The 15229-nt window shown below is 40.4% G+C and overlaps 1 protein-coding gene across 1 annotated transcript; it reads left to right on the top strand.

Annotated features, from left to right (window-relative positions):
- Positions 1-1874: 1874 nt before the first annotated feature.
- On the top strand, positions 1875-14132 carry dalrd3 (DALR anticodon binding domain containing 3). The gene is made up of 13 exons (XM_063464196.1): positions 1875-2304; positions 4063-4370; positions 4672-4982; positions 5611-5669; positions 5784-5885; positions 5980-6044; positions 6376-6434; positions 6522-6604; positions 6690-6816; positions 7910-7968; positions 8120-8236; positions 8316-8384; positions 9128-14132. The coding sequence occupies exons 1-13, from the start codon at positions 2068-2070 to the stop codon at positions 9245-9247; spliced, it is 1716 nt and encodes a 571-aa protein (XP_063320266.1). The 5' UTR covers positions 1875-2067; the 3' UTR covers positions 9248-14132.
- The last annotated feature ends 1097 nt before the right edge of the window (positions 14133-15229 follow it).

Below are 15229 nucleotides of genomic sequence, written 5' to 3'. Positions count from 1 at the left end.
AAACTTTAAATGTTAGAGTTGCCTGTATCAAATGAGAGTGTAGAAGCTCTCTGCTGCTGCTGTAGCTTTAGAACATCAAGAACTATAAAGTGTTTGCCATATTTATCTGACCAGCAGCACTTAAGGGAGCCGGGATAAACAGAAGTAAAGACACTTTTTTTTTTAAACCTTATTTCAGTTCAGTGGGCTTAATGCAGCCAGAGTGCTAGTCAAACACTGAACCATTAAGCTTCATTTTGTTTTTAGGACACAGGAAAGCAAGACTTTGCACGTCTAACTGCACACCATCAGGACATCCAGACGTCAGCGCTATACTGACTCATCTCTTTCCTGTGAACCGAAGGTTGCTGCATGTTCACAGGAGAGGTGTTAAGCCAAGTCAAACATGAAGTCCTGTTTGTTGCTCACATTTACTAAATCCATTTTGTCTGTCATTTCTGGAGTGAAATCAAATTTCCAAGCGTAATGTGCAGTACATCATCTGCCTCAACAGCAGCTCAGACAATTAAAGTTCCTTTCTTACACTGACTTATTTCTAGCCTATAAAACACCTTACTGAGAGTTAAGTATGTTTCAGTGCTAAAACAAAAAATATGCATTCATCTTTCTCCTCCATGACAAAAACATTTTGATGTCATTGAATAGCACCTTAGTAGTTTATAATAAGAAGAAATGTGGACTGAGGCACTTGACAGCTGTCAGACAGTCGGCGGTCTGATGAGGCAGAAAGTGCAGGGAACTAGATAGCACTCCAAGATTTCATGCTTTTTCTTGTAGTTTCATCAACTGATTATTTCAGTCATGGTTGTGAGCTGACATTATAAGGCATTTTCCTGTTATGGTCAATTGACCTCTGCAGATGGATGTCCTCCAGCACCTGTGTGCAGTTGCAGGAGGACTTTTCTCCAAGCTAGGTGACCGTCACTGACACTAGCTTCATCATTGTTGTTTTCCTTTTCTTTGCTCGAAATGCAGTGTGTCATTACAATGACAATGACACATTTTCTGCAGTTCGTCTCTGAGCTTCAGCACAGTGGATGTGAAATAATACAATGACTATAGGCTAAAGCTTTCAGAGCATTTGCAGCTCCTATTATGGTGGCGCTTTGGTAGAGCATCGATACAACATAATCTTAAAAAAAAAAAAAAAAAAAAGCATTAGAGGGTTTATTATTGTTGTTAGTTCATGTTGGAAACATACTTCCATTATTCAGACAGAAATCTTTAAATCATAGAGATAATAGGATCTCCATGTCTTTAGGTCCATAATTTATTTGACAGAGACAGAATAGAATAGAATCACCACTTCACCTAACCGCACTAACTGCATGTCTTTGAACTGTGAGACTACCCAGAGAAAACTGATGCACACACAGGGAGAATGGGGGATTCGAAAACTGGACCTTCTTGCTGTGAGTAAGGACCTTCTTTTGTGCCACCCATAACTTTATTTACAATATTTAAAAAAACAAACATCTGCTTAGATGACCGATGTGAAAATTGCTGCATGTTAAGTTTCTACACACAAAGCTATTTATGGTTGTATTAGCAAAAAAAAGTAAGCAATAAGAAAATGATCTAACTGTAAACTTCACCCCTGATGGAAGGATTTCATGATGTTGGGTTTCTAAGACCAGGGTCAACTTTTGAGGTGTGGGCTCACCTTATGATTGACCTTTCTCCCTCACTGGATCAGAGGTGGCGAGCTCAAACCCTAACAAAATTCCAGATTCTCAGTACAGAGAGAAGTATGCACAAATTTTTGGGCACATCTACTGCAGTTACTTCACCTAACACTGGATGGCGCCATGCTGGTCCGACACGCGAATGTATGTCGTAGGTAAACACAGATTACATTTCACTAGTTCCGCAAAGAGAAAACAGGCAATGCAGCGCAACATCTGACATCAACCAGCGAGCAACCGTGCGGCTAGCGTATCCCAAAATCTGGCTCATCATCGCCCGTGTCAACGCGAGCAGCGGGACGACGCCTTGACACAAGATATGAGGAGAGGGTGAATGAGCTGACTGGTAGAAAGCTCACCTGTTTGTGCTGTGGTGGTGGTGATGATGGAGAACATCGAGGAGCTCTCGCCCCTTCGCATCACCCCTACAGTCCGGGCTCTGAGCTCCGCGCTGCGGGGGAAGCGTGAAGATGTCCACGGTTCCAGCCGTGTAAACGGTGACAGGGTATTCCCTGAACCGGAGAAGCTTTGGTTTAAGGAGAGCAGCGCTAAAAATCTACGAAACAGGGACTTCTTGTCGCCGACCACGATGCTTAACACGCTGTACGCGGACGGACAGGTTGGTTTGACTGATACCTCTCGGATATATTAGCCTCTGTATGACTCCATGCTAATTTCAGGGTGTGCTGTTTTATGTTATTTCAACATATCGCAAAATAGTATCTAAGCCGCTCAATGCGCTTTCTGAACACGCTTCTTAAATCTAGTCAAACCGGACGCTGTCACCCACCAAACAGCGGGAATACCGCTGCTTAAACATATCGAAGTTCCGAAAAACAGCTCTTTATTTTATTCTTCCGCTAAGGGATGTAGCTCCTCGGCACTAGTGTGTTTGGTGCCTGTTCGTTTCGCGCTGTAATACAGTGATATTAAAAATGAATAAAGGTGTTTTCAGCTGTTTCGAACGTGACTCGACCAATAGGAGCGAGGGACCGGAACTATCTGCTTTAAAGCGCTCAGCTGATTCCGACTGCCCGTGAATGCCACACAGTATCACAAATAACACCTAAATTCGCAAAACAGTAGGTACATCTGAATGATACTAAGAGGGACTGGTACCGTGGGTTGATCAGGTTGCTGACTTTGCTCCAACATCATCATCGACCAGGCACTAACAGCCTGCAGCAGTAATTATTAACCCATGACTGACACATACAATATAGGTCAGATAGACAGAAAGGCGAAGCTGGCTGTGCTGCAACTTGGGTTACACAGAGCACAAAAAGACCCCTTTTAAAGCTTGTTCTCTTCAGCCATAAAATATGACAATGCAAAGATGAAAAAAGAAACAGATTAGTGCATATTTGTTTGTATCCTTGTGCATGTGTTATGTTCCACAATTCACTTGTGTTGTTTACAGTGTAGAGATGCACTGGCATTGATTTCTAAAGCAGACTCCATTATCTAATGTTTTATTTTCCACTGAGACATACTGAGAATGGTATGCAATTTTTTTTTTTGCAAAAATGTGTGTAGAGCAAATAAAACATGAAGCACTTTTCAAAACAATGTTACAAAGTGCTTAGCAATAATAAAAGCAACAAATATGAAAAGTTGGAGTTAAGCATGACTACAGTGGGAATTTAAAAACAATTAAAAATTCAAAAGATTAAGGAAAAAGAAGGAAAAACAAACGTTTATACACATTTGGGTCTTAAAAATGAAAAAGATTCCGCATTAGCAGTTATAGAAAATGGATGATAAACATGTGCTTTAAGAGATTTAAAAGAGGTTACAAAATTAGCCTGGATGAGATGCTCAGGCAGGGAAATTCAAAGTTGTGGGACCTGGACTGCAAAGCCTCGATCATCTTTAGTGACTAAACAAGCTTTACAGACTACTAACAAGAACATGCTTTGTTAGTGGGCAGCAGCCATGGTCATTTAAAATAACATCTCATAGATATAGGCAGGGGACAGACTGTGTAGGGGTTTAAAGTCCAGGAATAAAATGTTAAAATTAATTTTTAAAGCTAACAGGTAGCCAAAGAAGGATTGCAAGGACTGGTGCCTGTCAGCAGGATTTTGAATTAATTGATTTTTGATATCTGTCTAAGCTGAATGAAGCAGGATTGCATGACATTCGACTCAAATGAGAGGTCAGAGTCAAAAAATACCCCCAAGTTGCAAACCTCTTTGCAAATATTCTTTAATACAATGCTAATGCTAGGGGAGGAATGTGTGATTATAACTGCATGACTGTATCATGTATCAGACAACCATTAATACTTATAAAAACAATAAAAACGCCCTTCATACATTATACTTTTCTTATTGCATGTATGTGACATCCCATATCTATTTTTACATCCACCCAGGTCCCTCCAGCAGTGATGTCCAGAGTGCTGTCCCTTCGTGGTAGTGGGGTTCTCCCTGTGGCTGGTGGGGAGGTGATGGGTGAAGGTCTAAGGGTACGGGTGGATCGGGCTGCCACATTCAGGGCCGTTCTGGGGGGTGGAGCTGCAGAGTACCTGAAGCCCTTGAGTCAGAGGCAGGGCTGTGTGGTGCTCAACTGCCCCGCACTGCACCCTAAGCCCAACACACCCAGTCCTGACACAATGAGTTTAGGCCAGCTGAGGACTGTTCTTCTGGCTGACCACATGGGGGCACTGCTGAGAAGACAGGGGTGAGTCTGGTTTAATGGAACTGGACCTTCTAAGCCTTGCCAGAAATGTCGGGCTTTTAAAATCCTCTTGGTTTTAATTTTTCTCTCATTCAAAATTTATTATAACACAGTCATCATAACACTGGAAAATTCCCGTAATTAACTGTTTTCTGCTTCCCAAATGTGACAATTAGCTGATTTTTCTCTGTTTTGCATTAGTGGACATTTGAAAGATTTTACCATTGGCTACTTGATAATCTATAGACTAATCAATTAACCATCAATGGATGCAACTGTTAATTAATCCCTTTCCCTGTCTTAGATATGCCGTGTCCTTCTGCCCCACACTTCCTGAAGACAGCGACATCATCAGTTTCCTCCGAGCTCTGGGAATTGATTGGCCGACAGCCCCGGCTAATTGGACGAATGAAGAGCGGGAGGAGAAGATTCAGGACTCGCTAGAGAAGTCTCAATACAGAGAGAGGGAAATGGAGAGAGGCAGGAGAGCTAGCGGAGGGGGAGGGAGGAAAGCAGAGGAGGGAGAGAACGAAGGAGCACTCAGGATCAACCTGAAGCAAGTTTTTCAAGAGGAGGGGCTGCCGGGATACGACCCCAGCCTTGGCACCTGCACGGGTGAGTCTGAGTGCTTTCCCCCATTGTTCCCTTGCTTACCACAGGCCTTCATTTACGCCTCATCATGAAGAATGATCAGTTTATCCAAATCCAGGGCAAATATTTTTGATCAGTTGTTGCTTTTTGTGTCAAGGTCTAGAAATCTCTATATCTCATCTTCCTGCTTGTCCAAAAAAAAAAATGAAGCTGGCAGTTTTGTCTTTACTGAAGCTAATTGCAGTCCACTCAAATAAATCAAGCTCCTTTTTATTTTTATCTGAGGATTTGTGCCAGAAATGCTTCTTGCTGAGCCAGTGACCTCCTCAAACCTCGTGTTTCCAGTTTGGTTGCCAGGAGACTCGGCAAGCTTCTCACCTGGCCAAGAATAACTTGCGGCACTTATAATTATAACATTCCCGTTTAATTAGTGAGCTTAGAAGACTGTTTTATGTTTATGTTAAGCTAAGCCAACTTTCTCCTGTGTGTGTGTGTGTCTGAGGGGTACCTACTTATTCCAAGAAAGCCAGCAAGCTTAGTTCCCAAAGTAATAAAACTGCATTGATGCAGCTTAGCTTAGATAAAAGATGAATGAGATAACAGAGATTTCATATTGTATAATAACAGCTGACAGACTGTTGTCCTGTTTTAGTTAACAGAGACGGCATTTCCCAATTGGCACAACTGGACCTATCCACAGCTGACTGCACAGTGAGACAAACACGCTCCATGTCTTTGTTTTTAATATAAAATTATTAATAAAAAACCAAAATAAAACGGGCAGACAAAGCACTGATTTTAATTTTGTCACTACCTCTTTCATAGGCAGCCATGGTAACAGCGTTGCATGTGACTTCCTGTCAAGATGAGTTCCGCCAGCAGCAGATAGCAATGCTGTGGAGAGCCAGCGGAGCCAAACACACACAGGTAGCTGCACACACACACGCACACACACACACACACACACAATGCAGTGATGAAGGGTTCCTATTTTTACCTGTTCTGCTTTCTGTTTCTGCAGAGGCATCTTGTTTGCGGGCCTGTGAAGACTCCTGGTTCACACCTGACTGCTGCACAGTACTTGCAGTAAGACACATCAATTCCTCTGTCTGTGCTTCTGCCTCTTTTTTTTTTGTTTTATCCCTTGTCCTCTCTCGTCCTTTTTGCGACATACTCATGTCATTAGGTTTTCTGTTTTCCACATCTCTGTTACTCCTCCACACCCTGCCCAGATCCCCACCAGATGTGTTTGTTTTCACGAATAATACTCTTACCATCAACTTCCCTGCACCGTAACGTTGCAGATGTGATGAATAAGACGCTGTTGATGCTTTTCTTCATCTGCGTGTAATTGTGGTGTATTTTTAGCTCGGTTTCCTCTATTAATGAGCCTTCTATTCTTCCTTCTCTCTTCCAGGTTGAGAAGAGGTCAGATGAAAGAGGCCTCCGAGATGAAGTATGGAGATCAAGTAGAAGGTGTGTGTGTTTATGTACATTCTCAGTGTGCATTTAGACTGCAAATAAACTGAATTAACTGAAGACAAGTGCTTCCTCCTCTTGAAGGTCAGACGTGGGATGACATCATCAAGGTCATGACCTCTGCTACAGTCAGATTCGAGCTGCTGTCGACTGTCCACACTAGTCCTGTGAGTCATCAGTACAGCACTGTCTCCTTTCAAGCAGCCATGCTCTAATGCGCTAAGTCAGACTGACTGACAGCCGTATGTTTAGGTGACGCTGGACGTCAAGAGGGAAGGCGGTGTGTCGACCAAGGGGCCCAGAGGAGGAGTGTTTGTGATGTATAACTGCGCCCGATTGCACACTCTGTTCGAAAGCTACGAGAGAGGAGTGGAGAAAGGTGAGAGCTGTGCTTTTCTGTAAATAAATGTTCCAGTAACTCAGATCATTGTGGCCAGTGATCGCAGTCTTCCTTTAACCTCGCCCAGTCTGAAGGGAAAGAGAGACTTATTAAAAGCCAGAACGAGCTTTATTTATAGTTCAGCGGGACTGTGATGTTTTGTTGCATAAATAAATCAGAAATCGATATTGCTCAGTGGGTGGATAATGTGACATGTGGAGCATTTTATTTCTGTCACAGTTATAAGAAAGCAAGGTTAGCTGCTTTAGGGTGGTATCCGAGGACATGCAAAACACAAAATGTTATTATGAATATTAAGAAGCCGTAACAAAACAGAACAAAAACAATCATAAAAAATAATAGCAAAGAAAAAAAAGCAAGTCAGACAAAAAAGTGCTTTACACACTCAATGAGATCTTAAAAGCAATGAGAAGCCAGGAGATGAGTGATGTCATCTGATAAATCTGGAAAATCCAGCTCAAGGCTTAGCCCTACCTAAGCTTTGAGCTGGATCAAATTGTTCCAGAATTGTTTCTTTTTGGAAGTGAGCTCCACGTTAAGATGTGGTTTGAAAAAAGGGAACAATAATGATGATTTTCAGGTGTTTTGCTGAAGAAGAAGCTGGGTCAGCTGTTCTAAGGGTTGACACCTTGGCAGCAAAGTGGTTCTGGGCCCATCTCAAGAGTTTCACTTCCTGGTTAAATAAAGGTTAAAAAAAAAAAACTAGCAGTGAATAGGGATGCTGACATTGGATGATTTGAAGTGCCATCATTTAAACAGAAATGTAAATGTGGCCTAAAACTAATCCTTGTGGTACACCAAAGGTAATGTGAGTTTTAGACAAAGAGTAAATGCCTGTGATGACTGGGAGAGTTATTTATAAAAGATGAGAATAAACCTAAATAAGTGCAGAGTCCTTGATATGCAGGGTCCAAAAGAATGAAAGCTTTCATCCACAGCTAAATGAAGGGATACTTGGCTTATTGCTTGGTCTCTTGGGTTCAATCAATATGTCTATAATGTTGAACATGTAATATAAAATCTATGGATCACAATGTTTCTACATTTAGTTTTCCTGACTCTTTATCTGCAGGTCTTTACCCAGAAATCCCAGAGGCCTCCCAGCTGGACTTCTCTGCTCTGAAAGAAGAGGTGCCACTTTAGTGTTTTCTATGATATGCCGTTCTCTACAATTTGATTATTTTTTCTTAATTTTAATTAGATTAGAAACTATAACTTCAAAATTTCAGTAATGCAGTGTTAATCCTACAGCGCTACCACGTGACTGTGTTTTAACTGACAGGGTGAATGGCTTCTCCTGTTCAATTACCTCATTCCATTCTCGGAGCTGCTTGAACAATCGGGACAGGCTCTGGATAGCGAAGGGGGTGGAGCCAGAGTGAACATAAAAACTGAACAAGTAAGAGCAGTAGCAGAAAAGGTGGATACGTCCGCTGTTGCAGATGTTTATATAACTCATACACGTTTGTGTTCCTCAGATCTGTAAATTTCTCGTGTCGCTCAGTAAAGACTTTAGCTCCTACTACAACCGGGTCCACGTGCTGGGGGTAAGGATGTACTCATATATTCATATATGTGTGTGTGTACTTACAGAGGGGAGTGTGTACAAATTAACTGATTTATATTATACATATTGTCCCACAAGAAGTAGATTTTATATTTGTACTCAGTCTGTATACGTACACTTAATCATTTTCTGAATTATATATTACCACAGCAAATATGCTTACAGTAGGGTTTTCTGATTATGTGTGAATGCTACAAAATCTATTTGCTTATGCGTTTATGTGATTTTTCTTGTGTGTTTGTGTGTTCCCTTTCTTCTTGTACACTACATTTACATACAGCTGTGGTCGGAAGATTGCATAGACTCATTCGTTAATGCATGAACATCCTAGTACTTTGAGGCTTTTAATGATTTTTTTTTTAAACGGGTCTTTTTCCAGGGCGGAATAATTAATTTTCTCTAATTGTGCGGAGGATTAGAGAAAATCCAAGATAAATTCAAACTTATGTACTCTGTTCCTGTTTTCTTTTAAGTCATTAAAGATCTATGCTGTGCATTCATTACACTCTGGAAAAAGAACACGTCAAAGAAAGCCTGAAATTACCATGATATTCATGCCCATGATGAGCCACCTCTGACCATATCTGTGACAGACAGAAAAGAACTGAAGTTTATTTTGAAGCCAGCAGTTGTTTTATTGTTATTTTTGTTCCTCTGTATTTTCACTCCCTCACATACCCTTGCTATATTCTCAGTCTTTCTTCTTGTCTGTCTTGCTTGCAGGAGCCACTGCCTCATCTCTTCAACCAAATGTTTTGTCGTTTGTATCTGCTGAGAGCATTGAGAGAGCTCTACCACAGCGCTCTGGACACCCTTAACCTTCCCCCCATCAGGCAACTATAGCCCCGACATAATTCACCCACCCTTCACTGTTGGCTCTACCTCCCTGCCTTCCCTACACACACACCATATCCATATCTATTGTGTGTGTCTAGCTGACACCTTTTTTGGCAATATTAAAACAAATTATGACATTTCACTTGCCCACTGTCCCGCTTCTGCATTTCCCTGTCAGTGTATTGTGACATATTCTAACTGTCTGGTTATTTCAATGAATAGTGTAACTACAATATATAAAGTGGACCCTGTTCTGTTTTTTCTGGGCTGAAAGATTTTCTTGGACAATTTGAGCTGCTTGTATGCTGTAAAAGAAATATTTTGACATTTGGGTTGCTGCTTATTTGCTTTCTTACTGACTGATGAGAAATTCTTCCTTGTCTCAAGCTGTGTGCCTTTGTACTTAGAATCTCTTCACACACTTACAAATACAGCTACAGAAGTGCTGCATAATTACCTGTCAGCATTTCAGTTGTGTCAGTCTTCGGTACATAGAAAAAGGGGCGATGCCACTAACCAGCAGTCATTCACAGTGATGGCATGCCAATTGCTAGTTAGCCAGCAGCGGCAGCTTTTTTTCTGATGGATATGGTTTGGTGTTTCTTGGAGTATATGCCTGTTACAGTGTCATCTTGACTGTAAGAAATTTTGGCAATATATGTGCGGTCAGAAGCTTGCAAAATATAGCTGCTAGCAGTTCATGTTCTTTAACATAAAATACACACTACACCACACTAAACAAGTACTTAAGCAATGTTCCCTCTAATTTTTCATGTGTCTGAGCGAACACACAAACTCCCTGAGCGGTCCCTTGGACCACTGTGAGCAACAGCAGACGTGTGCACTGTGGTCACGCCAGCATCGAATCCATCCAAGTCACATGGTTTATTAAAATAATGAAATTACAGCATTTACATTTATGTTAGACTACTTTTAATTAACTGCTTTAGCGCACTTACAATGAAAATTTAAAAAAATCTTGTTCATGACCTGTGTAGTATGTTAACACCATTGGAAGTAAAAATAACTTGAACTCCAATTTTGAAAACATAACTTTCTTTTTTATTTTTATTTTTTTTTATAAAGCTCTGACTTGTATTACGAGTATGAGTCTGTGGTCTGGGAGAGAGTCCTTTAACTCTCTGTCTGCAAAATACACTATATAATGACCAATGCTGGGCAATTAATTATATAGTTACTTCTTCAAAAAAAGTAACTGAGTTATGCAAACAACAAAGTTTTTTGCAGCTGTTTACCTAAAAATGCAGCCAAGGCGTTTTTTAAATAAACATTTCAAAATATTTACAGAACAATCAGCTGTTCTGCATCAAATTTGATGCCACACAAATTATTTGTGCCACTCCAAAAAATAATTTCTGTCCACTATGAGATAAAGGAGAACAACAGCCTGATACCTGCAGGCCTGACAACAGGAGATGTATCACTCCTGTAACACCTGTAACATTCAGCAGTCGCCTCATTGTTCTGACACACGCAACAAAACTATTGACTACACTACACACTAACTACACACGATTTGCGCTAAACGTCGCAAATCTCTCACATCTCAAAACACCGCTGTCACTCCTAAAACTTCCCTCTTCCTAAACAACTAAATGCCATGTTGCCATATCATTTTTTTGATTGGTCGACATGGTAAATTTTTCCACCAATAGGAAAGGCTGGGGGTGGGGGGCGGAGAGTGCTTTCGAGCGTTTTCCCTATAAAACGCCGTTTTTACCGTTTCTTCCTGCAGTAAATATAAACAACGATAGTATTCAGGAAGAAAACCAAACATTGCATATATTTTTATCATAACTCTGGTTTTACGTGGCCTATCAACACAATTTAAAAACTGGTATAAAGTCCACACTTTTTCCGTCAATTGTTCCGTCTGTCCTGCTCACATCTCCAATGGTTGTACACGTTGTCATTAAAGTGGCTTCACGCCACATCAGCCACACCGCTTTGCTAGCTAAAACACCGGTGTCGGCACATGAGGACGCTGTCATAGCCTGTCAGTGACTTTGATTAGCTGCGTAAATACGAATGTGAATCGCATTATTGGCTGGACTATGGGATAAGGTGGCATCGTTCTAATCCCATACGGGAGCAGCCAGTCACTTACTGACTAACACTGCAAAACAGAATTGTTAAAGTTTTAATTTTAATTTCAATTCAGGTTAGATTTTTTTTTTTTGTGCGCAACGCAGATTTTCTGTGCACAGAGCTCCAGCAGTGCGCAACTGCGCACGCGCAGCTTAGAGGGAACATTGTACTTAAGGTATTTAGTATACTACACTATGATATACATAATATGCTACGCAAAACATATTGCTTGACACCCTTTGGATGTATAGAAATTTGAAGCTACTACAGCTAGTTAGCTTTCCACAGCTAGTTAGCTAATTATTTTAATACAACGAGTGAGAAAAGAGCGAGCCTGGCTCTAAATCAAGATAACAAAGTCCACCTATGAATTTTTAAAGTGTGCTAATTGGAACATTATAACTTGTTTGTTTCAGTACAAAAACTTGGCATTAAGCTCAGTATTTGGAAGGGGTTGGATGGTTTCCTGGAAACCTCCAGTTGCCTGGAGACACGAGTAAGCTACTGGTGATATCAGTCTGTTGGGGTTTTTTGTTTGTTTGTTGTTTATTTTAACTCTCAATGAGAAAGCAAGCAAGCACATTTTCCCATAATTTCAGAATGTTTCCTTTAATTTTGGTTTTGTTACTACATGATGGAGAAAATGTCTTTCCCTTAAGCACAGCAGGCGTCAGGATCTAAATCGGTTAGATTGGCAGAGCTGGGATGCCCTTTTGAATCTGCTAACCATAAATTAAATGTATTTGTCCTTTTCACATAATAATCCCCAAATCTGAAATAGCCGGTAGCTTTAATTTATATTTGGTGCCAAGTTATAATTAAGGTGTTTGTCTCAACTGATCTGTATTAAGACTTGCCTTATTACTTATTACCCGTCTACTCAATGTCACCAACAACAGTTAAATCCTCTTTAGAACACATGTAACTGTTTAGTCACTGCCTAAAGGAAGAAAAACAAGTTTTATGAGTCTTCTCCAAATGTTAAAGGTCCCCATTCATGGAAATCTACCACCTGATATTTATCAACACTTAGAAATATTTATTGTCATAAAAAATAGAGAGAAATGTACAGAATATATATTCTTCATCTGAGTCTTAATCACTGTGTTCACATGATTATTAACCTGCTTGACAAATCACAGATGTTACTATAAAACAGCTGTTTCAGACAGTTATGGACAAACATAATGCATCGTGTCACAATCTTAGGACATGCATGAAATGGCATGATAACAATATGTATGACTTTTATGCCAAAAATGCTATTTGTAAATTTTGGGAGTGAAATGATAAGGATCTAACACTGATCCCTCAGTTTTTGTTGTTTGTGACCAAAAAATGTGCCATAGCATTTTTTTTTAAATTCTATGATAGTACAGTCCAGTGTTATTGATCACAAATATCTGACAGATTTACTTTTCACTGCATGAAATGTTGTTTGACCCTGTAAATGTATGATTAAAAAAAAAAAAAAATCTTTTCCGTTAGTTTTATATTTTCTTTAGAAAGCGGAATGAGACGTTTACAATGTGTTGTTTTTATTTTAGTAGCTGTCCTGTTAGCTGCTGCTGTAATTACCACAGTATTAAAGCAGAGGATCTGCAGAGAGACTGTCATGTTTTCCTCTTACACTCTACACTGCTGCACTGCAACAATGTCTAAGCAGAACTATGCTGACTTATATTAGCTTTATTTTTCTCTTGCTGCCATGTTTGCTGCCTCAGGCCCCAACACCTGACCTCGGTCGCCCATCCTTCATTCTGTTCTCCGTCTTTTATGCCGACTCCCTGCTTATAGGCCCTGTTTGTTATTTTATTCAAGGCGGTATTATACAGTGTAGTCGCACAAATAGTCCAAGGACTTTCACGTTATTTTTCCCCATAAAAATTTTGACACGAAGGCTTGTTGACTGCAAACCAGACAGCTATAAAGATGACTGCAGAATTGTCAGGAATGCAGTCAAACACTAACTTCATCTGTTGAATCTTTTGATCATGCCAAGTGAAATTCCATCTGGAGACCTTGCTTTGCATTTGCTGCATGCATTATTTACAGCCGAGCTCCCACTAATTCCCCTCTAATGAAAATCTCTGCACCTCTGACCCTTAAGTGTATTTGTCCATCTGAATGTAAATAACACTGCCAAACTCTCGCCTACACACATCTGTGCACCCACAGTTTGTGTGTGTTTTTTCCCCTTCTGCAGACTTAAAAATAAGCATGACAGACTCTCTCGCTGTATGTTTGTCTCGAGCTTCAGTGTCTGACAGATGGTGATACTGATACTGATGTTTTATAGATAAATCCTCTCGTGCTCTGCTCCCCGCTGCCCTTGGATTCAACAATAACTCGCTCACTGCACAGATATGTACACTTCACTGTGTGCTGCTATCAGTGATCCTTCACTGAGGATACAACCCCGCTAGTGTCATGTGTAATTTGTCTTTTTCCCTTGTGTAGCCCCCCTCTCCCTTTTGCTGATCATTTATTTCCTCTTCTGACCCTCATTTATAGAAGAAAAGCGTTCGTTAACTCTGACTCAAGCCAAACCGATGGTTTTATTTGCTTTTATGAAATAGTTATTGAGTCTGCAGTGCTCCAGGAAAAATAAGACACCATCTTGATATTTTATAAGTAAGGCCCTGTGCTTTGTTGATACCTTGCGACTTTAACCCCGCGCTTTCTTATATATCTCTGCTGTCGATGTATAGCTGTATACCTGTGTACTGTAAATGATACACAACTCTGTCATCCTTGTTTTGCTCAGTAAACTGGTTTGAAAACTGGAGCATTCAGTCATTTATAATTCTATACAGATGCAGATGTGTGATTGTGACTTTATGAAACACGATACGGTTGGAGAAATATGCAATGTATGTGTGAGTTTGAAAGAAATGAACAGACTCTAATTGTTATGGTAGTTTCATTTTTAATGCAGAGAGACAGAATATGAACCAAAAATCCAGGGAAAAAATGTTATTGAGTGAAATATGTATTAGATCCACTACAACCCAGCTTGAATTTTGGCTCCCACAGATTGGTTCTGTGCCCATGTTGTGTGCCCATGTGGCAAACATTGGACAAGAGCCTCCTTCCCACAGCCAGAACACTGAAGATGGGTTACGGATGGGTCTTCCAGCATGACAATGACCTAAAACATGACCCATCTGTAAGACAAGTATCTGTGCTTCTACTTACGTAAAGAGTGCGTGCACTTTTGCCAGCTCAGGCTATATGTATGAAAACTTAAATAACTACACGGGGTTAGTGACTATCTAGTGGCTGCAGGAGCGACCATCACATGGCCTCTATGTGGACTCGAATTAGGAAATTTGAAGGTCACATCCGATTTTCTGTGCAATTGCACGCTGGCCTGCAACTCAATTAAACTGTTGCTTGGCTGGAAATGCCTCACCCAAAATCATTTGTCTACTCACACACATGCGCATGCACACTGCACACTCTTGCTATTAGTTTTCCTTCTCACTGTTGAATGTAGTCATGACTTTAAAAGCTGTGGTACTTACACGTGTGGGAGCAGTAGATTATTAATGACTGCATCAGTTGTATTTTTTTAAACATGCTTTCAAGGCGAATCAAAGAGTCGGGGATGTGAGTTAGTGGATATAATAGCTGCATGATTAAAATAAATATCTGTAAAAAGAAGTGATGGTGATGCCTTGGATAATTGGTCTTGTTTTAATTAATGGAGGGAGCACAGACAAATCAGTTTAGCGCATTAATGATAATGCCATTAGTGGAGAATTTCACTATTGGCTAAGGTCAGCAATTAGCGTGTAGCTTAGATAAGAGCCCATGCGGTCAATTACGGGAAATTCCATGGAGGTAAGAGAGCATTAATACAAAAATTCCACCACA

This window comes from Pelmatolapia mariae, linkage group LG20, assembly GCF_036321145.2.
Source record: "Pelmatolapia mariae isolate MD_Pm_ZW linkage group LG20, Pm_UMD_F_2, whole genome shotgun sequence".
Classification (NCBI taxonomy): Eukaryota; Metazoa; Chordata; class Actinopteri; order Cichliformes; family Cichlidae; genus Pelmatolapia; species Pelmatolapia mariae.
The sequence above is the reverse complement of the archived record's forward strand: the minus strand, read 5'-3'. Positions and strand labels throughout refer to the sequence as shown.

Bases quoted from the DNA above. Each gene is read 5' to 3' on its own strand.
- dalrd3 (XM_063464196.1), top strand. From the start codon at position 2,068: ATGATGGAGAACATCGAGGAGCTCTCGCCCCTTCGCATCACCCCTACA. The intron at 5,886-5,979 runs GTAGCTGCACAC...CTGTTTCTGCAG, and splicing joins GCGGAGCCAAACACACACAG to AGGCATCTTGTTTGCGGGCC. The intron at 6,435-6,521 runs GTGTGTGTGTTT...CTCCTCTTGAAG, and splicing joins GTATGGAGATCAAGTAGAAG to GTCAGACGTGGGATGACATC.